General features: G+C 36.3%; 1 protein-coding gene across 2 annotated transcripts in view; it reads right to left on the reverse strand.

Annotated features, from left to right (window-relative positions):
* LOC111150885 (AKT serine/threonine kinase 3) overlaps positions 1-23418 on the reverse strand; it is a 314865-nt gene that overhangs the window by 120072 nt on the left and 171375 nt on the right. The window contains exons 1-2 of one of the 2 annotated variants that reach the window (XM_022508565.1): positions 18330-18470; positions 9771-9902 (exon numbers count right to left, since the gene is read on the reverse strand). In XM_022508565.1, coding sequence (XP_022364273.1) covers positions 9771-9902; positions 18330-18410 — 213 coding nt within the window. In that variant the 5' untranslated portion in view covers positions 18411-18470. Of the gene's footprint in view, positions 1-9770; positions 9903-18329; positions 18471-23418 lie in introns of those variants that run through there. The other variant, XM_022508564.1, reaches the window with a different exon arrangement.

Consider the following 23418-nt stretch of genomic DNA (forward strand, 5'->3'; position numbering starts at 1 on the left):
GGATGCCTCTCCAAGAACGAAAGTGCTGTGGGCACCATTTCTCTTCCTTCTCCCCCCAGCCGACATAGCTAGACACTTGGGGGAGCCAGCACGAGCACTCTCTACCTACCTTGCAAGCTACGGTGCCCAGCCTTGGCACTCCTGTGAAGACCAACCCCATTCAGCCCTCCAGAGTGACTCCTGCCCCACCCCACAAACAGCCCCACAGGGAGCAGCGCCACTCCAAAGTGAGTCCTGTCATAGAGAGAGGGAGGAGACATTCCACACCCTAGTACGCCCACAGTTTGAGCAGCAGAGCTTTCAGCTGGCTGTGCAGAGAGACTAAGTGGGGACACCTGCCCTCACTGCTGACCTCTGCCACCGGTGAGATCCCACTGGCCTCTGGCAGGCACCACAACCACGCAGGGACCAAATCCTGCCCGGAGCTCCTACAGCAGGCAAAGCAGTCACTGCAGCCGACTGGATGGAAGGCAAACACGGTTCAGCCACAATAGTAGGGCACACACAGCCCACACAGGAGACACCCCTGGAGCACCTTGTTCTAGTGACCAGGGTCATTGTGCTACAGAGCTCCCCAGGATCACTGTTACACACGGCCACTATTTTCAAAACCAGGAGATGTAGCCGACCTCCCTAATACACAGAAACAAACACAGACAGACAAAATAAGGAGACAGAGGAGTATGTTCTAAATGAAAGAACAAGACAAAAATCACAACAGAGGGGATAAATAAAATGGATATAAGCAATACACCCGATACAGAATTCAAAGTAGTCATAAAGATATTCACTTGACTTGAGGGAAGAGCAGAGGACCTCAGTGAGAACCTCAACAGAGAGGAAACATAAGAACCAGTCAGAGATGAAAAATTCAATAACTGAAATAAAAAAAAATACAGTAGAGGGCATCAATAACAGATTAGAAAATGCAGAATAGATCAGCAATCTGGAAGATGGTAATGGAAAGCAACAAGCCAAGCAGTAAGGAGAAAAAATAATAATGAAAAATGAGAACAGGCTAAGGGAACTCAGCAACTCCATCACGCATAGTAACATTCACATTATAGGGGTCCCAGAAAGACAAGAGGGAGAAAAGGGGGCAGAAAACTTATTTGAAGAAATAAGTGCTGAAAAGGAAACAGACATTCAAACCTCTAAAGCACAGATAACCTCTAACAAAATCAATCCAAAGAGATCCACACCAGGACACATAGTAATTAAAATGTCAAAAGTAATGACAAAGAGAGAATTTTAAAAGCAGCAAGAAAAAGAAAAACAGTTATATACAAGGGAAACCCCATTAGGTTATCAACTGATTATTCACCAGAAACTCTGTAGACCAGAAGAAAGTGGCATGGTATCTTCAGTGTTCAGAGGTAAAAATCTGCAACCAAAAATACTCTACCCAGCAAGGTTATCATTCAGAATAGAATGAGAAATCAAAGATTTTCCCCATACAAAAGTTAAAGGAGTTCATCACCACTAAGCAAGTATTACAAGGAATGTTAAAAGGAATTGAGTGGAAAGAAAAGGCCATAATCAGGAGTAAGAAAATTATGAAAGGAAAAAAATTTCACAGTTACAAGCAAACATATAATAAAAGTAATAGATCAATCACTTAGAAAGCCAGAATGGAGGTTAAAACACAAAAGTAGTAAAATTGATTACATCTAAAAAAAGATTATAACAGTCAAGGGATACACAAAATAAACAGAGGTAAAATATAGTATCACATACATGAAACAAGGAAGAGGGATAAAAATTTAGTGCTTTTAAAATGTGTTTGAATTCAACTAACAACTTAATATACACTGCTATAAACATGTTATGTTATACACAAACCTAATGGTAATCACAAATCAAAAACCTAGAAGATATACACAAAACATAAAGACCAAGGAATCCAAGTATAACACTAAAGAAAAACATCAAACCACAAGGGATAAGATCAAGAGAAAAAGAAAGGAACAGAGAAGAACTACAAAAACAACCAATAACCAAATTTTTTTTTTAAAGATTTTATTTATTTATTTGACAGAGAGAGATCACAAGCAGGCAGAGAGGCAGGTAGAGAGAGAGGAGGAAGCAGGCTCCCTGCTGAGCAGAGAGCCCGATGCAGGGCTCGATCCCAGGACCCTGAGATCATGACCTGAGCCGAAGGCAGCGGCTTAACCCACTGAGCCACCCAGGCGCCCCCCAATAACCAAATTTTAAAAATGGTAATACATATAAACCAATCGATAATTACTTTAAATGTAAACGGATTAAAGCTCCAAGCAAAAGACATAGCATAAGTGAATGGATAAAGAGCAAGACCCATCTATATGCTGCCAGTAAGAAACACACTTCAGACCTAAAGACACATACAGACTGAAAGTAAGGGGCTGAAAAAACATATACCATGCAAATGGAAGTGAAAAGTCAGGTTAGGAATACGTGTATCAGACAAACTAGTCTTTAAAACAGTCTGTAGCAAGAGACCAAAAAGGGCATTACACAATGATAAAGGGATTAATCCAACAAGAGGATATCATAATTATAAAACACAGAAATTTTAAGTGTAAATTACATAAAGCAATTACAGATATAAAGGCAGAAATTGAGAGTAATACAATAGGAGGGGACTTTAACACCCCAGTTACATCAATGGATAGATCATGTAGATAGAAAATCAACTAGGAAACAGTACCTTTCAATGACACAATAGACCAGACGGACCTAACAGACATATATGAACATTTCAGCCAAAAGCAACAGACTACACATTCTATTCATGTGCACATGGAACATTCTCCAGGGGAGATCACAGGATAGGCCACAAAACAAGTCTCAATAAACATAAGAAGACAAATCATATCACGCATCTTTTCTGACCACAGTGATATAAAACTAGAAATCAACCACAGGAAAAAATCTGTAAATAACACAAACAGGCAGAGGCTAAACAACATACTACTAAACCATGACTGGGCAAGCCAAGAAATCCAACAGCAACTTAAAAAATACATGGAGACAAATGAAAACACATGGTCCAGAATTTGGGTACATAGTAAAAGCTCTTCTGAGAGGGAATTTTATAATTATACAGGCCTACCGCAAGAAACAAGAAAAATCTCGGGACACCTGGGTGACTCAGTCAGTTAAACACCTGCTCAGGTCATGATCCCAGGGTTCTGGAACTGAGCCCCGCTTTGGGCTCTCTGTTCAGCGGGAGTCTGCTTCTCCCTCTCCTTTTGCCCCTCCCCCCAGTCCCCCCCCCCCGGCTGGCTCACCCACATCCATGGCATTCTCATTAACACAAAAAAAAAAAAAAAAAAAAAAAAATCTTAAAAAAAAAAAAAAAGAAACAAGGAAAGTCTCAAATTAACAATTTAACCTTATACCTAAATGAGCTAGAAAAAGAAAAACAAACCCACCCCAAAGCTAGTAGAAGGAATTAAGTAATAATTATCATAGCAGAAATAAATGAAATAGAGATTAAAAAAATAGAAAACATTAATTAGGCCAGAAGCTGGTTCTCTGAAAATATCAACAAAAATGATAAATATTTATCTAGATTCATCAGGCTTTGAAGAAATAAAATCAGAAATAAAAGAGGAAAAATACAATCGATACCACAGAAATACAAAGTATTATAAAAGAGTTGCATAAAAAATTATATGCCAACAAACTGGACGACCTAAAACAAATGGACAAATTCCTAGAAACACAATCTTCCAGCTGAATCTGGAAGAAACAGAGAATCATTACTAGAAATGAAATTGAATCAGTAATTGAAAACTCCCAACAAACAGAAGTCCGGGACTTTTGGCTGGATTTCACAGGTGACTTCACAGGTGATTCCTACCAAACGTTTAAGAAGAATTAAAACCTATTATTCTAAGCAATTCCAAAAAATAGAAGAGAAAGGAAAACTTCCAAATTCATTCTACAAGGCCAGTATCACCCTGATAACAAAAGCAGATAAAGAAAAAAAAAATTACAGATAAAGACAGATAAAGAAAAAAAAAATCACAGACCAGTATCTCTGAGAATATGAATGCAAAAATCCTTAACAAAATATCAGCAAAATATCTACTGGGTATTTACCCCAAACATATAGATGTAGTGAAAAGAAGGGCCATCTGTACCCCAATGCTCATAGCAGCAATGGCCACAATTACTGAACTGTGGAAAGAGCCAAGATGCCCTTCAGCAGATGAATGGATAAGGAAGATGTGGTCCATATATACAATGGAATATTACACCTCCATCAGAAAGGATGAATACCCAACTTCTGTATCAACATGGACGGGACTGGAGATTATGCTGAGTGAAATAAGTCAAGCAGAGAAAGTCAATTATCATATGGTTTCACTTACTTGTGGAATATAAGGAATAGCATGGAGGACATTAAGAGAAGGAAGGGAAAAATGAATTGGGGGAAATCGGAGGGGGAGACGAAGCATGAGAGACTGAGGACTCCAAGAAACAAACTGAGTGTTTTGGAGGGGAGGAGGGAGGGGGGATGGGTGAGCGTGGTGGTGGGTATTAAGGAGGGCATGTATTGCATGGAGCATTGGGTGTGGTACACAAACAATGAATCCTGGAACACCGAAAAGATAAAATATGGTCCATATATACTATGCAGTATGATGCCTCCATCAGAAAGGGTGCATACCCAACTTTTGTATCAACATGGATGGGACTGGAGGAGATTATGCTGAGTGAAATAAGTCAAGCAGAGAGAGTCAATTATCATATGGTTTCGCTTAATTGTGGAGCATAAGGAATAACATGGAGGACATGGGGAGATGAAGAGGAGAAGTGAGTTACAGGAAATTGGGAGGGGGAGAAGAACCATGAGAGACTGTGGACTCTGAGAAACAAACTGAGGGTTTTGGAGGGGAGGGGGGTGGGAGGTTGGGTAAGCCTGGTGGTGGGTATTAAGGAGGGCACGTATTGCATGGAGCACTGGGTGTGATGCATAAACAATGAATTCTGGAACACTGAAATTAAAAAAAAAAAAAGGTAAAAAAGAACTAAACAAAATAAAATTAAAACAAAAATACCAGCAAACCAAATTCAACAACACATTAAAAAAATCATTCACCACGACCAAGTAAGATTCATTCCAGGGATGCAAGGGTGGTTCGATATTCACAAATCAATTAGTATGATACATCACATTTATAAGAGATAGGATAAAAACTACATGATCATATCAACAAATGCAGAAAAAGCATTTCACAAAATACAACATCCATTCATGACAGAAACTCTCAACAAAATAGGTTTAGAGGGAACATACCTCAACATAATAAAGGCCATATATGAAAAATGGTGAAAGACTGACAACCTTTCTTCTAAGATCAGGAAAAAGTCGAGGGTGTCTGACCCTCACTACTTTTAATCAACATAGTACTGGAAGTCTGGGTGCAGTCATGAAACAAGAAAAGGAAATAAAAGGCATCCAGATTGGTAAGAAAGAAGTAAACCTGTCACTATTGGCAGTGACATGGTACTATATATAGAAAACCCTAAAAACTCCACCAAAAAACCACCAGAACTGATAAATTAATTCAGTGAAGTTACAAGATACAAAATTAATATAAAGAAATCTCTTGGATTTCTATACACTAATAAAAAAGTAAAATTAAGAAAACAATCCCATTTACAATTGTACCAAAAAGAATAAAGATGTAATTTATAACATCAATAACTTAAAAGGGTTGTGTAGAGTAGCAAAGCAGCAGAGAAGCAGTTTCTGTATCTTATTGAAGTTAAGGTGGTATAAATTCAAATTAGAGTGTTATAATTTTAGGATGTTAAATGTAATCCCCATGGTAACCACACAGAAAATAGCTATAGAATATATAGAGAAGGAAATGAGAAGGGACTTAAAATGTTTCACTAAAAAAAAAGAAAAAACAAATTAAACATAAGACAGTAATGCAGATAAGAGACAAAGAAAGTATAAAGTATATTGAAAAAAAATAGCAAAGTGACAGAACTATCTCCTTATAAGTGTTTACTTTAACGTAAATGGATTAATCACTCTAATCGGAAGAGACAAGAGGGTCAAATGGATTTAACAACAAAATGATCAAAACATGCATAGTCTACACGAGGCTTACTTGAGAGCCAGCGACACAAATATGTTGAAACTGAAAGGATGGAATATTTCAGCCAAACATAACCAAAAGAGAGCAGGAGTGGCTATTTTATTATCAGACCAAAAAAAAAAAAAAAAAAAAATTTTTTTTTAAGTTACAAAATACAAAAAAATAACATCATGTATTTATAATAAAAAGCTCAATCCAGCAACAAATAACAATTATAAATGTTTATGTACCTAATAAAAAACCATCAAAATACATGAAGAAAAAATAAGAATTAAAATGAGAAATAGTTCTACGCTAATAGTTGGAGACTTCAATAACCTACTCAAAATAATGATATAGAACAGCCAGACAGGAATAAGGAAACAGAGGACTTAACACAATAAGCCAACTAGATCTAACAGACACACAGAGAACATTTTACCCAACAACAGATTACACATTCTTTTCAAGTGCATGTGGCAAATTCCCCAGGATATACCATACGTTAGGCCACAAATTAAATCTTAATAGATTTAAAAAGATAGATACTAAGTATCTTCTCTACCAGAAATGAGATGAAGTTTGAAATCTGAAACAGAAAGAAAACTGGAAAACTTAGAGACTTATAGAAATGAAAATAGAATCTTAATGGATCAAAGTAGAAATCACAAGGGAAATTAAATTTGAAAATACTGAGAGATGAATGATAGCCACATGAAAAAATGTTCATCATCACTAGCCATCAGGGAGATTCAAATTAAAACCACATTGAGAGATGAATGAAAAGAAAAATCTAATATACCAAAATTTGGGACACATCAAAAGCAGTGCTAAGTGGGAAATTATAGCCTTAGACACTTATATTTAAAAAGATCTCTGGGTGCCTAGGTGATTCAGTCAGTTGGTTAAGTGACCGACTCTTGACTTCAGTTCAGGTCATGATCTCAGGGTACTGGGACTGAGCCTTTTGTTGGGCTCACACTGAGAGTGGAGTCTGCTTAAGATTATTTTTCTCCCCTCTGCTCTTCAGCCCCAACTCACATGCACTTTCTCTCCTCTCACAAAAAAAAGGACGAAAAAGACGACGACGAAGACAGATATCAAATCCACAGCCCAAGTTTACAACTTCAGGAAGTAAGAAAAGAATAAACTAAAGCTAAAGCCAGCAGAAGGAAGGAAACAATAATGATCAGAGCACAGATAAAGTAGAGAAAAATCAAGGAAAGTAGAAGTTGATTCTTTGAAAAGACAAAATTGACAAACCTTTAGTTAGACTGAATAGAATAAAGGCAAAAATAATGAGGGAACTAGAAAATACCATTCATACAGCACAGTTGTAACGGTTGTAGACAAGATCCCCTGATGGAAGTTAAAATGAGTGGGCAAAAGTTAAAAACAAAAACAAAAACAAAAACAAAAAACTACCAGCATAGTGTCAGAGCATCACCCTAAGATAGTTATTTATTACAATGGGGAAGACGGTAACTCTACCGCAGAGAAACCTGGTGGACAGTGCTTTAGTCCAGTGATCAGTGTGAACGTCAACAGCAGCAAGGCATGTGGACACCATTTAGTCCCCGGGATAAGGCTCTGTGATGGGCACATCAGGATTCAAACCCCAGGTCTTGTTAGACTCTAAAACATTATACTGTTCATCATTTTACTATAAACAGACATATTTTTTCTGGACTTGTTGGTAAAAATATCAAGAATAGTCCACCAAGCTGAATATGCGATCACTGGTAAAACATACCCAGTTCTGCAGAGTTACTCAGAAAAGTATAATTAATTAGTAAGGGAAAGCAGGTTCCAAGGGAGGCTAATGCATAAAAGAAAAAACAGAATAGAAATGCTATTTACTGATGCTTGACACATGGTAGCTGGTAAAAACAATAATAATCATAGCAAATACTTACAGCGATAACATATTTATTTTCATTTACTCAATTCAGTTTTATTTACAGCAAATGCTATTACACTTATTCATTTATTTAATCCTAATGACAACTCTATGAGATAGGTACTGTATGATCTCCACTTTGCAAATAAGGAAATTAATGCGTAAAGAGTTGAGTAACTAGTTTGGGATCATTTAGTAAGAGGCACTACACTGCCTCCCAGAAGACATCAGTTTAATGACTAGTGTCAGATACTACGCTAAATACTTTACATATCCTAATCCTCAATATTCCTGTCCAGAAATACGTTTTTTTTTAATTTTTTATTTAAATTCAATTTAGGTAACATATGCTGTATTAACAGTTTCAGAGGTAGAATTCAGGGATTCATCAGTTGCATAGAACACCCAGGGCTCATTACTTCAAGTGACTGTTTTTCTTTTAACAAGTGAAATTTTGCAGAGGAAGAACGCAAGGCTCTGTTGGGCTGCTCGACACGCTGCAGGACACTGAGCATGCGTGGCCTCCACCTGGTGCCGGTCACCAGCTTCTCCTCCCCGATTCACTGTTATAAGCACATATGCTCCCCCAAACAAGGCAAGGGAGCAGCACTCCCCCAAAACTGGTTGTTAAGGGTCATTAGATGGTAAGATGCAAAGCTGGGATGCGAATCCAGGCCCGTGTGACTCCCAGGTCAATATTCTTTCCCATACCAGACACAGACTTGTGTAAGAGTTGAAAGGAAAACAAATGCACAAGGACGGGGAGAGCACAGCCTCACAGAGTGTGGGAAGGAATACACTCCAGATGAGACGACTACACAGTAGACCCTTGAACGTGTGTTTGAACTGCACAGGTCCACTTACACATGGATTTTTTTTTTTTTTAATAAATATGGTACAGTCCTAGAAATGTATTTTCTGTTCCTTATGATTTTTTAATTATATTTTCTTTTCTCTAACTTACTTCATGGCTTTCAGACATAGCAGACTGCACGAAGTCAAAAATTACATGTGGACTTTCAACTGAGCAGGGAGTCACCCCTAACCCCCATGGTGTTCAAGGATCAACTGTGGTTTGAAAGTTAAAGTCATCCATAAAGTATACCAATAATATTATGTATCATTTGTTGAATTAAATGAAACATAAAGCAAGGACCAATTTGTAAAGTATTTCGAATTTGTCTATTGAGGGAATCAGGATTTAGTTGAGAACTCAGAGTGAGAACTGGCATCATTAACATGTTAGTTATCTGTGTATTTCTAAGCTGAACAAAGTTATGGAGCTCCTGAAAGAATTTCAAAGGCTATTTCTTTTAGTTTCATGATTCTTGTGTTTTCAAATCTATTAAGGGTGCTTTCCCACTCATCATTACATAAGCTGTACGATTTATGGGGTGCAAATCATCTATGCTATTTGAATTATTTTACTTAATAATAAAGAATTCAGAATGTTGGGGAAAAATAGCAAAAAGCAATACTAGTATAATTGTGACATAGGTCACAAAAACAGTCAAAACATTCCCCCAAATACACAAATATGGAATAAATATTTTTATCTCAAGGGAAAAAAATAGCTTCGGTATACAACATTCAGATAATATTAATAAACTTGTGAAATTTTTAACATTATAAATAAATATTGATACACAGATACTACTGCAATAGTAGCCTACCACCCACATTTTGGTTATTTAATGGAATTTCTACAGTTTAGTTATGTATGCAAGAACACACACGAGTGCATACCATAAGGAAAAATTCAGTAATCAACTCTAGTAATCAATTACCTTTGCGATAATAACTTCTTTCTTCAGAATCTTCATAGCATAGTATTTGCCACTTGCCTTCTCTCGAACCAAAATAACTTTCCCAAAAGTGCCTTTACCTAGTAGTTTCAAATAGTCAAAATCATTCATTGTCTGAAAAATACAAATTAAAAAATATGGTATGAAATATCAGATGCAATTTATTTATAAACATATAGGTATATGTTTGCAGTATCTACTCAAAAGCAAATTTTACCGATTTTTAAACACACTTAAATGAATAAGAATCCGGTTGGCAATGGCTGCCTCACCAGCAATCGTGGATACTTTTAAGCAGTTTTCAGATATGGGAGACAATAATTTTGAACCTCAAATTCCTCAGCTATCAAGCTATCAGTCAAGTGTAGGGGCAAAAGGAAAAAAAGAATCATTTTAATTCACTTTCAAGGACTCACTTTCTTTTATTGAAGTATAATTAATACACAATGTTAGTTTCAGGTGTACAATATAATGATACAACAGTTCTATATATTTCTCAGTGTTCACCAAGATAAGTGTACTCTTAATCACCTTGATCTCTTTGACCCACCCATCCCACCTGGCTTCTCTCTGACGTCTATCAATTTTTCTTTTTTAAAAGATTTTATTTATTTATTTGACAGAGATCACAAGTAGGCAGAGAGGCAGGCAGAGAGAGAGGGAGGAAGCAGGCTCCCTGCTGAGCCCCCGATGTGGGGCTCGATCCCAGGACCCTGAGATCATGACCTGAGCCGAAGGCAGAGGCTTTAACCCACTGAGTCACCCAGGCACCCCATCTGACATCTATCAATTTGTTCCCAGTATTTAAAAGTCTGGTTTCTTGGGTCTTCTTTTTCCTTTGTTCATTTGTTTTGTTACTTAAATTCCACATATGAGTGAAATCGTATGGTATTTGTCTTTCTCTGACTAATATTTCAAACAGTATCGTACTTTCTAGCTCCATCCATGTCATTGCAAATGGGAAAGGTTTGTTCTTTTTTTTTGCTGAGTAACATTCCGTTGTGTGTATGTATCAGCTCTCCTCACCCATTCACCTGTCAGTGAACACTTGGGTTGCCTTCAAATCCTGCCTCTTATAAATCACGCTGCAATAAACATAGGAATATGCACTTATATTTTCAAATTGGTGTTTTTGTGTCTTTAGGTAAGTACCCAACAGTGGAATTACTGGGTCATATGGTACTTCTATTTTTAATGTTTTGAGGAACTACCACACTCTTTTCCAAGGACCCAAGTTTCTCAGGGTTTAGTAGGGCCACTACCCCCCAAACAACACGGCCATCGAAAATGTCCCCCATAAACATTTCTAAATACATCTAAGGGAGCAGTACCCTTCAGGGAAGCTATTCGAGGATGTACTTTAACAAAATTAGGATTAACTCCTAGGAAGTGAAAGACAGGTGTGTAAGAAATGCTGGAAATAACCCTGGAGCCCAGTAAGAAGAAATCTAAGAAGCAGCAGTACAACATCTGAGAAACAAGTTGGTGCAATTCAAAATAGAAAGTCAGAGACATCTAAGAATGCCTTTAATTAATCAGCCTGTTCAGTTTCATTTCTCACCTTAAGTGAGCTGATTCCCAGGATTTTGCCAAGCAGACCTGCTACTTGCTCTCTACAGCCCCCTTTATGCATGCTTTTCCTGTTTTATGAAGGTTCTTCCACAAATTTCCGTAATTTTGATATTGGTTGTCCACTAATGCCTTTCCCCCACCCGGCTTTTTATTTGTGTGGACTTGTCTCTTTTTTTGTGCCTTTACTACCATTTTAATGGGCTTTTAAGTGGAAGGGGAGATAACTGGGTATGCTCAGTTTATCATCTTAAATTTAAATTCAGTTCAGAGATCTTCATGAATAACAAGTTAAGAACCTGGGTTTCATCCTATAGATGATCAGTAGTTAGTGAAGACTTTTCTGCCATTTTATAACTGTATTTTTTTCCTGTTTACCACCCATCTGAATCAAGAATGTCTCAAATCATGATCTCACTTCCACATTAAGAAACTGAATGAGAGCACAATAAGCTGAAGAGAAGAAAGGAAATAATAAAGATCAGAGCAGAAATCAATTTTAAAAAATTTTAAAGGAAAAAAAGTAGAGGATATCATATTAGAAGATTAATAGAATTGATAAACCTCTAGCCAGATTGCTCAGGAAAATAAAGACGGAAGACACAAACAATCAATGTTACGAATAAAAGAGCTGACATCACTCCAAACTCTACAGACATTAAGAGGATCACATGGGAATATTATAAGCAGCTTTATGCCCATGAAATCAACAAGATACATGAAATGAATAAATTTCCTGAAAACCTCACACTATCAAAGCTCATTCAAACAGAAATAGGTAACTTGAATAGCCCTACGTCTACTAAGAAAATTGAATCTGTGGTCAAAAAACTCAACAAGGAAAACGCTAAAGCCAGGTGCTTTCACTGCTGAATTTTATACACATTTAAAGAAGAAATGATACCAATTCTACATAAATTCCTACAGAAAGTTGAGAAAAAGAGAATACGTCCCAATTTACCCTAAGAGGCCATTATTACTCTGGTTATCAAAATCAGACAAAAACATTACAAGAAAACTACAGACCAATATTCTTCATATACATATTTGTAAAAATTTTAAAAAATTTACAAACAAATGCTTATATTCATTTTCAACATTCTCTGCTGCCTATAATTTTGAAAATTTTTCCAAATGTCAAGCTACAATATCTTAACCATTCAATAATATCTTCAGTTCAAAAGTAGCAAAAGGTATCAGGGAAAATAAAAAAGTACATTTATTAATTCAACTCAAAATCAAACATGGCACTAAATATTCAGAATAGAGTTAACAAGATTACTGTCATTTGAATAGTTGATAGTATTAAGAAATTGTTTGCATTAATAGATTTCTAAAAACCAAGGGATACGAAATAACCACAAAGCTATCTGTGCAAGGTAGTCTCCAACAATGGTGGCCACTAGTCCTTTGACTCCTACGCACATGCCATTCTTCCCCTGAAGAGGTAGGCTCTTCCTCTCCCTGGGCTAGCCTTGTGTCCTGCTTTGAACACAGAATATGACCAAAGTGATACTATGCCAGTTCCAGGTCCAGCCTTTAAATATGGAAGCTTATGCTTTCACCCCTTGGAGAAGTCATAACTGAAAGCCAGCCTTCATGCTGTAATGAAAGATACCATGTACAAAGGGCCTGGGTGATGAGACACCATACGGCAAGAGATCACATGAAGGAGAACCAAGAATCCAAACGCATGAGAAAGGATTTCTTGGCTCTTCCAGGCCAGCCTGTATGCTAACCGAACGCAACCGCTTGAGAGACCCATGTGAGACCAGTAGAAGTGGCCACACAAACCACAAAATCATGAGAAGTAAGGTACTGTTACTGTTCTAAGACGTTAAACTTGGTAGTTTGTTCCATGGCAATAGTGAAATAAGAGACATTATTCTTGTAACGAGGCTCTGATGTTATTTTTGGCTCAAAGCTTCATTTGAACAGTACCCTCCTCGATTTGTATCTAAATGCACTGAAAAATGATACTTGCTGTGTCCTATTATTAAATATCATATAATATTAAATATCATATAACTGGAAACCAAATTCTTAGAGATAAAAATCAGAAAGGAATTTATAAATTGCTTTATGACATTTTCAGATGAAAAGCAATATGTAATTATATTACTAGATTCCTTAAGGATTGCAATTCTTAGAGAAAAGGCAGTTTTACAAAAATATAATAGCCTTATCCCTAAATTTCACAGCTTCTATCAGTTTGACTGCCAACCTTAAAAAAAAGGGAATTTGTATGGAAATTAATATTAGTAAAAGCAACCTATGTGAAAAAAAATCAGAAACAGATTTCATAACTATTTTGACAAAACTTAAGAAAATTTTAAGAGTATCTTTGATACCAAATGCTCACGTTCAGCATGGTACACACAGTAATTATCTAGTCTTTACAAACGAAATATAATCCATTACAAAATGTTTCCCTATTTTAGATGGTGTTAAGGGGAAAAAATAATGGTAAGACTTTAATAAAAGATGACAGCATGGATCCTCTGCAGAAAAATCAATCCTCTAAAACCCAATCCCCCAAATTTATTATGTAAATATTTAACATAGTTCTAGTCTTTCCTTCACATCATCTCCAGCATGTTGATGTGGCTGTTTTCAGTTAAGAGATGCACGGACATACACAACAAATACTTAGTAAATGTATTCAAATACACACTAGAGTATAAGAAGAAGGCTACTTATGTAGTCCAAAACATAGGTTAAAGAATATGAATATATAATTGAAGATGAACACAAGAAACTTCTCAGCACGTTTGGTCAAAGAAGATAAACCCACGTACAATTTACAACGCTAAGAGCTAAACCAAGAGCTAAAAAGGGAGGCTCTCAAGAAATTCACCTCTTTGTCCAGCCAACCTCTCCGCCACAGATCTGCGGCTCCTTCCCTGACTAGGCAAGTAGATCGAGGGTTCTGCAGGTCCCTGTGAAACTTCTTCACCTTTTCTCCACGTGCCAGCCATTAAGTAACAAAACTCCAAGGACCAGGGCAGACACAATGGGAAGGTGGCATGTACTGCTCAGACTTGACACCAAGTCAGGAGACCACAAACAGCTGCTCTCAGAGAGGCCCACGCTGGGCACTTAAAAATTAGGCAGAATGTTGACTCGCACTTGACTGTTGATCCTTGTACGCTGTGCCCTTCACATACCTGACCCAAAGGAGAACGGCCGCTCTGCAGACCAAGATTAGGCCCTTCTGAGTCCTCTCATCAAATTCCTTTAAAGATTGTCTTTTGGTTGAAACACAGACCAGAGCATAAATCTCATTATGAGGCCTCTGACCCTTTTCCACCACTCGGTGTGTTTCCTTAAGAGATGTTTCACCTGTGCTGCGGATACTGGGTGACCCGCTCCCACTAACAGTGGTCGCCGGCTGTGTGCTGGAGGCGAGACAAAACAACTCCGACGGTTCTCAGCGGAGCTAACACAAGCAGTAGCCCTTCCCCTCCTCCCATCGCTCATTTTTCAAAAAGTGAACAAAGAAGAAAATGTACACTGTAAACTATGAGAAAGGCATTCTTATTTCAGAATATCTGTTTACAGTGTCTGAGATGAAAAATAAATGACTCAGTCATTCTTTTTATGAAACCTGATACACATAGCAGATGTAGTACTAGGGAACTAGGGAGGTGATAGCACTCTTTTACCTTCTTTAACTAAGTTGTTAGGGCCATCACAAAAGAGTGGTACAGAGGTTCGAACTTTTTCTACATTTTTTGTCATTTAAAACAGTTTTATACTATCTCATTTAAAATGAAACGAAATAGGGCTGCCTGGGAGGCCCAGTTGGTTGAGTGTCCGACTCTGGATTCCAGGGCAAGTCATGCTCTCAGCATCCTGAGATCGAGCCCTGAGTCAGGCTCCAGGCTCAGCAGGGAGTCTGCCTGGGATTCTCCTTCTCCCTCTTCTCCTGCTTACGTGCTGCCCCTGCTCTCTCTCTCAATAAATAAATAAATTAATTAATGAAATCTTTAAAAATGTTTTTAAAAAATGAAATGAAATAATAATAAACAATAGAAATCAGATATAGGTCAAATAAGACAACGAATCATCCTATTTTCAAAATACCATTCATATCAATTTTTAATTTCTGAGACCCAGTTTCAGTGAGATTTCTTAGAGAATCTGCTTTAAAAACCCTACTTTCTATCATTACTCTGTAATATTAAAATTCTATTGATTTTCCCAAGAGTACATCAATATATAATGAACTTAACTGAAACAGAGTAAGCACAACAGCTTGACATAAATATTTTGAGAAACCAAGTACAATCATAAGAGAGAATGTATAATTTTGTTCTCTAATATAACTTGGTCATGTAATGAGTCTAATAATTATACTGATTATAAAGGCTCATGAGATATCAATCAATAATAAGAAATAAGGTGCACATTGAAGTTAGACGGTATAAAATTAAAAGTCCTTACATGTTTGAACAAGATTTTAACTTTTCTGAATGTCAGATCAATCACCTACAAAATTGGATAATCAGGCTCACCTGATTTTTGAGAGGATTAAATCAGATAATATATATAACAGTGCTATCAAGAGCACAGCACCAAATAAACTTAAAATAAACGTTTACAAGTGATAATTAGTGAAGGTGATGAATTCGAAGATATTCCACACTAGTAACTGTGACAGGAGGAAATTGCTCTGTGCTTTTTAACATGATTTATAACCAGCCTTAACAGAAAAAAAGATAAAATAAAATCCTCCATGCTTTTGCATTTTTACATCTTTGAAAATGTCTCTTTTCATTCAAAATTTTTTGGTAAAAAATTCCCATATTCATTTCTAAATTCTCTCAACAATCAGCAAGAGTATTTCTAATTAGGGTATTATAAACTCCCCACTTCCAACCTGTAACCGCCTCAACAGCAGTTGTTTTAGGAATTTCAGCTAAAGGAGGTATAGTGCTACAGCTTGTTACTGGATGGGGTAGTATGGAATTCAAAGGACAAGATTAATTGGTACCTGATTTTAAATTTATGAGCAGAGCTACAATCTACAAGTGCACATACACATCCAAAAGAAGCTTTCTTATCTCTGAGTAAGTGAGTAAATCTAGACCGTTTCTTTATTTTTATTTCTTTGCAATGACTAAAGAACAAGGGGGCATTAAGTTGACTTAAAAGAGGGACTCATTTGGGGCACCTGGATGGCTCAGTGGGTTAAGGCCTCTGCCTTCGGCTCAGGTCGTGGTCCCGGTGTCCTGGGATCGAGCCCCGCATCGGGCTCTCTGCTCTGCGGGGAGCCTGCTTCCACCTCTCTCTCTCTCTGTCTGCCTCTCTGCCTACTTGTGATCTCTGTCTGTCAAATAAATAAAATCTTAAAAAAAAAAAAAAAAAAAGAGAGAGACTCATTTCAACTAACAGAGGTAAGTCTTTAATGAAGACACAAAGAGTTCTCAGACATTTGACCAAGATCAAGTAAAGACTATTATAATTAGAATAGAAATTTCAGATAAGGAGAGAGAAATTAACTTCATCAAGTTCATACATTTAGATGTGGAAAAAGGAGGATTTGAACTCAAGTAGTCTAACTCCGAAGAGTTCTTATTCACTATGTTAAGACCAAATCACATGGGTAATTACATTAGAAATTGGCGTTTTCCTACATGGAGATTAAATTTACAATTCACTATAACAAATATATTCTAACATGATAAATGGCATGTTCATTTAATTTGAACGCTTAGATCTTTAATCTTAAAATATCATTTTCATACAAGGAAGTTGTTTTTTAATTTTTTTTTAAGATTTTATTTATTTATTTACAGACAGAGATCACAAGTAGGCAGAGACGCAGGCAGAGAGAGAGGGGGAAGCAGGCCCCCTGCTGAGCAGAGAGCCCAGTATGGGGCTGGATCCCAGGACCCTGAGATCATGACCTGAGCCAAAGGCAGAGGCTTTAACCCACTGAGCCACCCAGGCGCCCCTAATCTTAAAATATCATTTTCATACAAGGAAGTTGTTTTTTAATTTTTTTTTAAAGATTTTATTTATTACTTGATAGAAAGACGGTGAGAGGAGGAACATAAGCAGGGGGGTTGGAGAGGGAGAAGCAGGCTCCCCGCCAAGCAGGGAGCCTGATGCAGGGCTCGATCCCAAGACCCCAGGATCATGACTTAAGCCGAAGGAAGACCCTTAATGACTGAGCCACCAGGCACCCCTAATTTTCTTTTGTTTTTTTAAAGATTTATTTATTTATTTTAGAGAAAGAGTGAGTGGGGGGAGTGGCAAAGGGAGAGAGACTCTAAGACAGACTCCCCAGAGCACAGAGCTCAATGTGGGGCTTGACCCCAGGACCCTGAGATCATGACCTGAGCCAGAATCAACAGTCAGATGCTTAAGCGACTGAGCCACACAGGCACCCAGCTTTTTAATTTTCTGTAACAACGAAAATCATAATTAATAATTCCATCAATCTATAAACTGGCATTTATTAATCTGGAAGACTCAGGGAAGGAAAACTCCTTTCCTGCACTGGCTCAGGAGCAGCCGTTAAAATAAAAAGCTATTAGTGAGGCTGGGGCGTCAGGCAGGAACCAGAACCATGTCTCCTTCTGCTTTGAGCATACAAAATACCAAATGGAAAATGACCAGATCATTAGGGAAAACATTTCCAAGTTCTAAAATGGTATGAAAAACAGTAAGAGAAAAAGGCAAATTTTAAATCAGCACAATGGTGCTTCACCCAACAAGTTTGCCCGAAGCCCTATCAGCAGTCAGTGTTAAGTGCCAACCCATGAAAATGAGGTGACATCTAAAATTACTTGGTCTTAAACAATGACAGGTATTTCAGATTTACCAGGATAAACACCACCCACACCTACATATTTGCATAACATAAGATTATCGGCCAACGCTTCTTGCAAATGGCAACTTTAGTGTATTTCTTCCAGATACATATACTGTGTGCTGAGGAGGGAATACATTACTATTCTCTACCTTTCTTTTATGATGGGTTGTGGAAGCATCCATCTCTTCCTCCCCTATATTATCAATTTGTGAAGTTGGACTACAATTCATTCTTTCCTCTTCTTGTCTCTGAAGTCTGTCTGCTACAGCTTGAATGGCTTCTGTCCACTCTTCCCTATAAAAACAAGTACAGTTTGCCATTAATAAAGAATGGTAAATGATTCAAGTATTTCCCTTTCGTAAAATATGACATCAACACAAATAAAATCTATTCCAGGATCACACACACCCATACATGGTAAACATATCCTCCTCCCACACTTACTCAAAGGTGAAATTATTCCCAAAAGCACTTAACATTATAGACCTTACAATTGTAGGAGCATTTATTTCAGTATAGAAGAAAAAAGAAGGAAAGGATCATAAGAAACCCTTATAAGATTATAAGAAACCCTATAAAGGTTAAAACCCTTTAAAAGTACAGTTAAATTTTATTGCCTATCCACATCTTACCTATAAAGTAAATTGACTTCCTAGAGCTTGCTGCCCCTTAAAAGACTTTTTTGTTTAGCCATTGTTAAGTTTATCATTGGTATAATCAAGATCTACTGTGGTCCAACGGCAGTTCCAAGAAAAGGTTTTCAAAGTCAAAGCCTTTTACTGTTCTTTTTTTTTTTTTTTTTAATTTCTTTTCAGTGTTCCAGAACCAAATCACAGATAAGTTTAAAAAAAAAAAAAAAAAAAAAGAAGTCATAGTTTGTAGGTAAAACAGTAAATCTCAGGAGCACTGGGTGAAATTTGTATGATCAGATCAAGAATCATTCATTTACATATAAATTTTTAAATCAGCATGTGCTTCTTAAAGTCTGTTAGAATTTTGAGTGGAATTGTCAATTTGGGATAGCTTACTATCTGAAATTAAATTTTCCACTCCATGAACATGGTATAGTCTCCATTTATTTAAGTCTTTAATTTCCCAATGCAATCTTTTGTGACTTTCTGTGAAAACATCTTGTACATTTTAAATTTATTCAGAAGTATTTTATTTTTAAAAGAGTATTTGTTTTTTATTGAAACATAGTTGACATACAGTATTACATTAATTTCAGGTGTACAACATAGTTACTCAACACTTACATGCACTATGAAATGTTCACCACATAAATGTAATTACCCTGTTATGATACAAATTTATTACAATATTATTGACTATATCTGCTATGCTGTATTTATATCCCTGTGACTTACTTTCTGTAGGTTTTTGGAAAAATGTCTATTCAAGCCCTCTGCCTTTTTTAAAATCAGATTATTGGGGGGAGTTCTTTGTATATGTTGGGTATTAACCCTTTATCAGATATGTCATTTGCAAATATCTTCTCTCATTCAGTATGCCTTTTTGTTTTGTTGTTTCCTCTGTAAAAGTATTTTAGTTTGATGCAGTTTCAGTTGTTTGTTTTTGCTTTTGTTGCCCTTGACTCAGAAGAGAGATCCAAAAAGTACTGCTGAAACCATTGTCCTAATTCTTTGAGGGGTTTTATCATTTCAGGTCTTATATTTAGATATTTATTTCAGTTCAAGTTTATTTTTTTGTATGATGTTTAAAAAAAAAAAAAAGTGGCCCAGTTTCATTCTTTTGCATTAGTTGCGCAGTTTTCCCAACACAAATGACTGAAGAAACTCTCTTTCCCTATTGTATATTCTAGCATACTCTATTGTAGATGAAATGACAAAATAAGCATTGGTTTAGTTCTGGGCTACCTGTTCTGTTCCATTGATCTGTGTGTCTAATTTTGTGCCAGCACCAGACTGTTTTGATGACCATAGCTTTCCACTGTATCTTGAAATCTGGAATTGTGATACTACCTGCTTTGTTTTTCTTTCTCAAGGTTGCTTTTGCTATTCAGGGTCTTCTGTTGTTCCATACAAATTTTAGTTTTATGAAAAAATTATTGATATTTTGATAGGGTTTACAATGAATCTGTAGATTGCTTCGGGTAGTCTGGACATTTTAACATTAATTCTTCTGACCCATGAACACGTTATATCTTTCCAATTATTTGTATCACCTTCTATTTCTTTCCTCGGTGTCTTACAGTTTTCAGAGTGCAGGTTTTCAACTCCTAGGTTAAATTTATTCTTTTTGAATCAATTTATTCTTTTTGAATCAATTGCAAATCTTAATTTCTCTTTCTGATAGTTTCTTATAAGTGCCTAGAAAAGCTATAGATTTCTGTATGTTACTTTTGTATCCTGCAAATTTACTGAATTCATTTATTACTTCTACTAATTTTCTTGGTCAAGTTCTAGGGTTTTCTACATATAGTATCACTCACCTACAAAAAGTGACAGTTTTACTTCTTCCTTGTCAATTTGGATGCCTTTTATTTTTCTTTTCTGACTGCCAGGGTTAACACTTCCAGTACTGAGTTGATTAAAAAGGGTAAGAGTGGACATCCTAGTCTTGCTCCTGATCGTAGAGGAAAAGCTTGCAAATTTTCACCATTAAGTATGAAGCTAGCTATGTGTTTATGGACTTTACTGTATGGAGGTACAATCCCTCTATACCCATTCTGTTGAGAATGAATGGATGTTGTAATTCGTTAAATGCTTTTTCTGAATCTATGGAGATGATTATATGATTTCTATCCTCATTTTGTTAATGTGCTGTATCACACTCACTGACTGATCTGTGGATATAAAACCATCCTTGCACCATGGAATAAATCCTATTTGGTCATGGGGAATGATCCTTTTAATGTACTTCGAATCTGGTTTGTTAACGTTTTGTTCCAATTTTGCATCTGTATTCATCAGAGATATTGGCCTATAATTTTCTTTCTATAGTGTATTTGTCTGGTTTTGGAATTACACTCATGCTGGTCTCACAGAATGAATTTAGAAACAATCCTTACTCTTTAATTTTCTAGGAACAGTTCGAGAAGAATAGGTATTAAATCTTCTATTATTAAATCTATTTTAGATTTAAATTAATCTATTATTAAATTTATTTCATTTAATTTGAGTTAATCAAATCTTAAATTTAATACCTATTAAGTAATAGGTATTAAATATTTCATAAAATTAACTATGAAGCTATCTGGTCCTGGACTTTTTTACTTATTGGGAGTTATTTGATTACTGACTCAATTCTATTATTACTAATTAGTCTGTTTACATTTTCTATTTCTTCATCTTTCATCTTGGAAGATTCTAGGTTTCTACTAATTTATCCATCTCTTCTAGGTTGCCCAATTTATTGGCATATAATTTTTCATAAGAATCACTTTAAACCCTTTGTATTTCTGTGGTGTCAGCTATAATTTTTGTTTCATTTCTAATTTGGAGTCCTGTCTTTTTTTGTTAAGAGTCTGGCTAAAGGTCTATCAATTTTGTTCTGCTTTTCAACAAACTAGCTCTTAGTTTCATTGATCTTTTCCACTATTTTTTTAAGTCTCCATTTTATTTATTTCCACTCTGGTGTGATTATTTCTTTCCCTCTACTAACACTGGGCTTGGTCCTTCTTTTTCTTGACTAAGGTTAGAATGTTGGAGATTTTTGTTTTTTTCTCTTTTGGTAGGCCTGTATCATTGGAAATTTGCTTCTTATAACTGCCTTTGCTGGGTAGCAAAGATTTTGAACTGTTGTATTTCCATTTTCATTTCTCTGCATCAATTTTTTAAGTTTTCTCTGTGTATATATCTGTTAGGTCTGGTCTAATGTGTCGTTCAAGCCACTGTTTCCTTCTTTATTAATTGTTTTCTGCATAATTTCTCCACTGATGTAAATGGGGTGCTAAAATCCCCTCCTATTATGTTAATTTCTACTTTCATGTCTGTTAATTTGCTTTATATATTTAGGTGCTCCTATGTTGGTGCATGGAAATTGATAACCATTATATTCTTGACTTGATCCCTTCATCATTATGCAATGCCCATCTATGTCTCCTGTTACAGTCTTTCTTTGAAAGTTTATTTTGTCTGATAGGAGTATCATTACCCTAGCTTCGTCGTCTTTTTTTTTTTTTTTTTTTCCCCACTTCCATTCATACAGTCTATGTTTTGTTAGCCCTTCGCTTTCAGTCTGTCTGTGTCTTAAGGTCTGAAGTGAGTCTCTGGTAGACAGCATCTAGCTGGGTCTTATTTTTTTCCCTCTCATTCAGTCACCCTTTATCTTTTGAGTGGAACTGAAAGTCCATTTACATTAAAAGTAATTACTGATAGGGATGCACTTATTGCCATTTGTTGGCATATAACAACTGGCATGTAACCATTTTCTGGTTGTTTTGTAGTTCTTCTTGGTTCCTTTCTTCTTCTCTTACTCTCCTCCCTTGTGATTTTATGATTTTCTTGAGTGCTAAGTTTAGATTCTTTTCTCTTTAGAGGTTTTATATCTATTAAAGGTTTTCAGTGTATGGTTCATATAAGGTTCACATAAAACACTCTATGTATATAAGTCTATTAAAGCTAATGTTCAATTTAACACATTCTAAAAGCACTATATTTTCACTACTGCTCTCCACATTTTATGTATTTGACTTCACAGTTTACATTTTAATTTGTATATACATTAATTAATTATTCTAGATATAACTGATTTTACTACTTTCATCTCTTGATCTTCATACTAGTTTTATAAATGACTGACTACCTTTACCATATGTTTGGTTTTACCACTGAAATTTTTCAGTAGTAATTTTCTTCGTTCTCATTATGGCCTGTCTTTTCTTCTTAAAAAAGTCCATTTAGGAGAGAAGATGCAACATGGGGGGTTAAGGAGGTAGGAGAAGAGTAAATGAAACAAGATGGGATTGGGAGGGAGACAAAACATAAGTGACTCTTAATCTCACAAAACAAACTGAGGGTTGATGGAGATTTTATTTATTACTTGATAGAAAGACGGTGAGAGGAGGAACATAAGCAGGGGGGTTGGAGAGGGAGAAGCAGGCTCCCCGCCAAGCAGGGAGCCTGATGCAGGGCTCGATCCCAAGACCCCAGGATCATGACTTAAGCCGAAGGAAGACCCTTAATGACTGAGCCACCAGGCACCCCTAATTTTCTTTTGTTTTTTTAAAGATTTATTTATTTATTTTAGAGAAAGAGTGAGTGGGGGGAGTGGCAA

This window comes from Enhydra lutris, unplaced genomic scaffold (assembly GCF_002288905.1).
Source record: "Enhydra lutris kenyoni isolate GAN:26980312 unplaced genomic scaffold, ASM228890v2 scaffoldscaffold24, whole genome shotgun sequence".
NCBI classification, from domain to species: domain Eukaryota; kingdom Metazoa; phylum Chordata; class Mammalia; order Carnivora; family Mustelidae; genus Enhydra; species Enhydra lutris.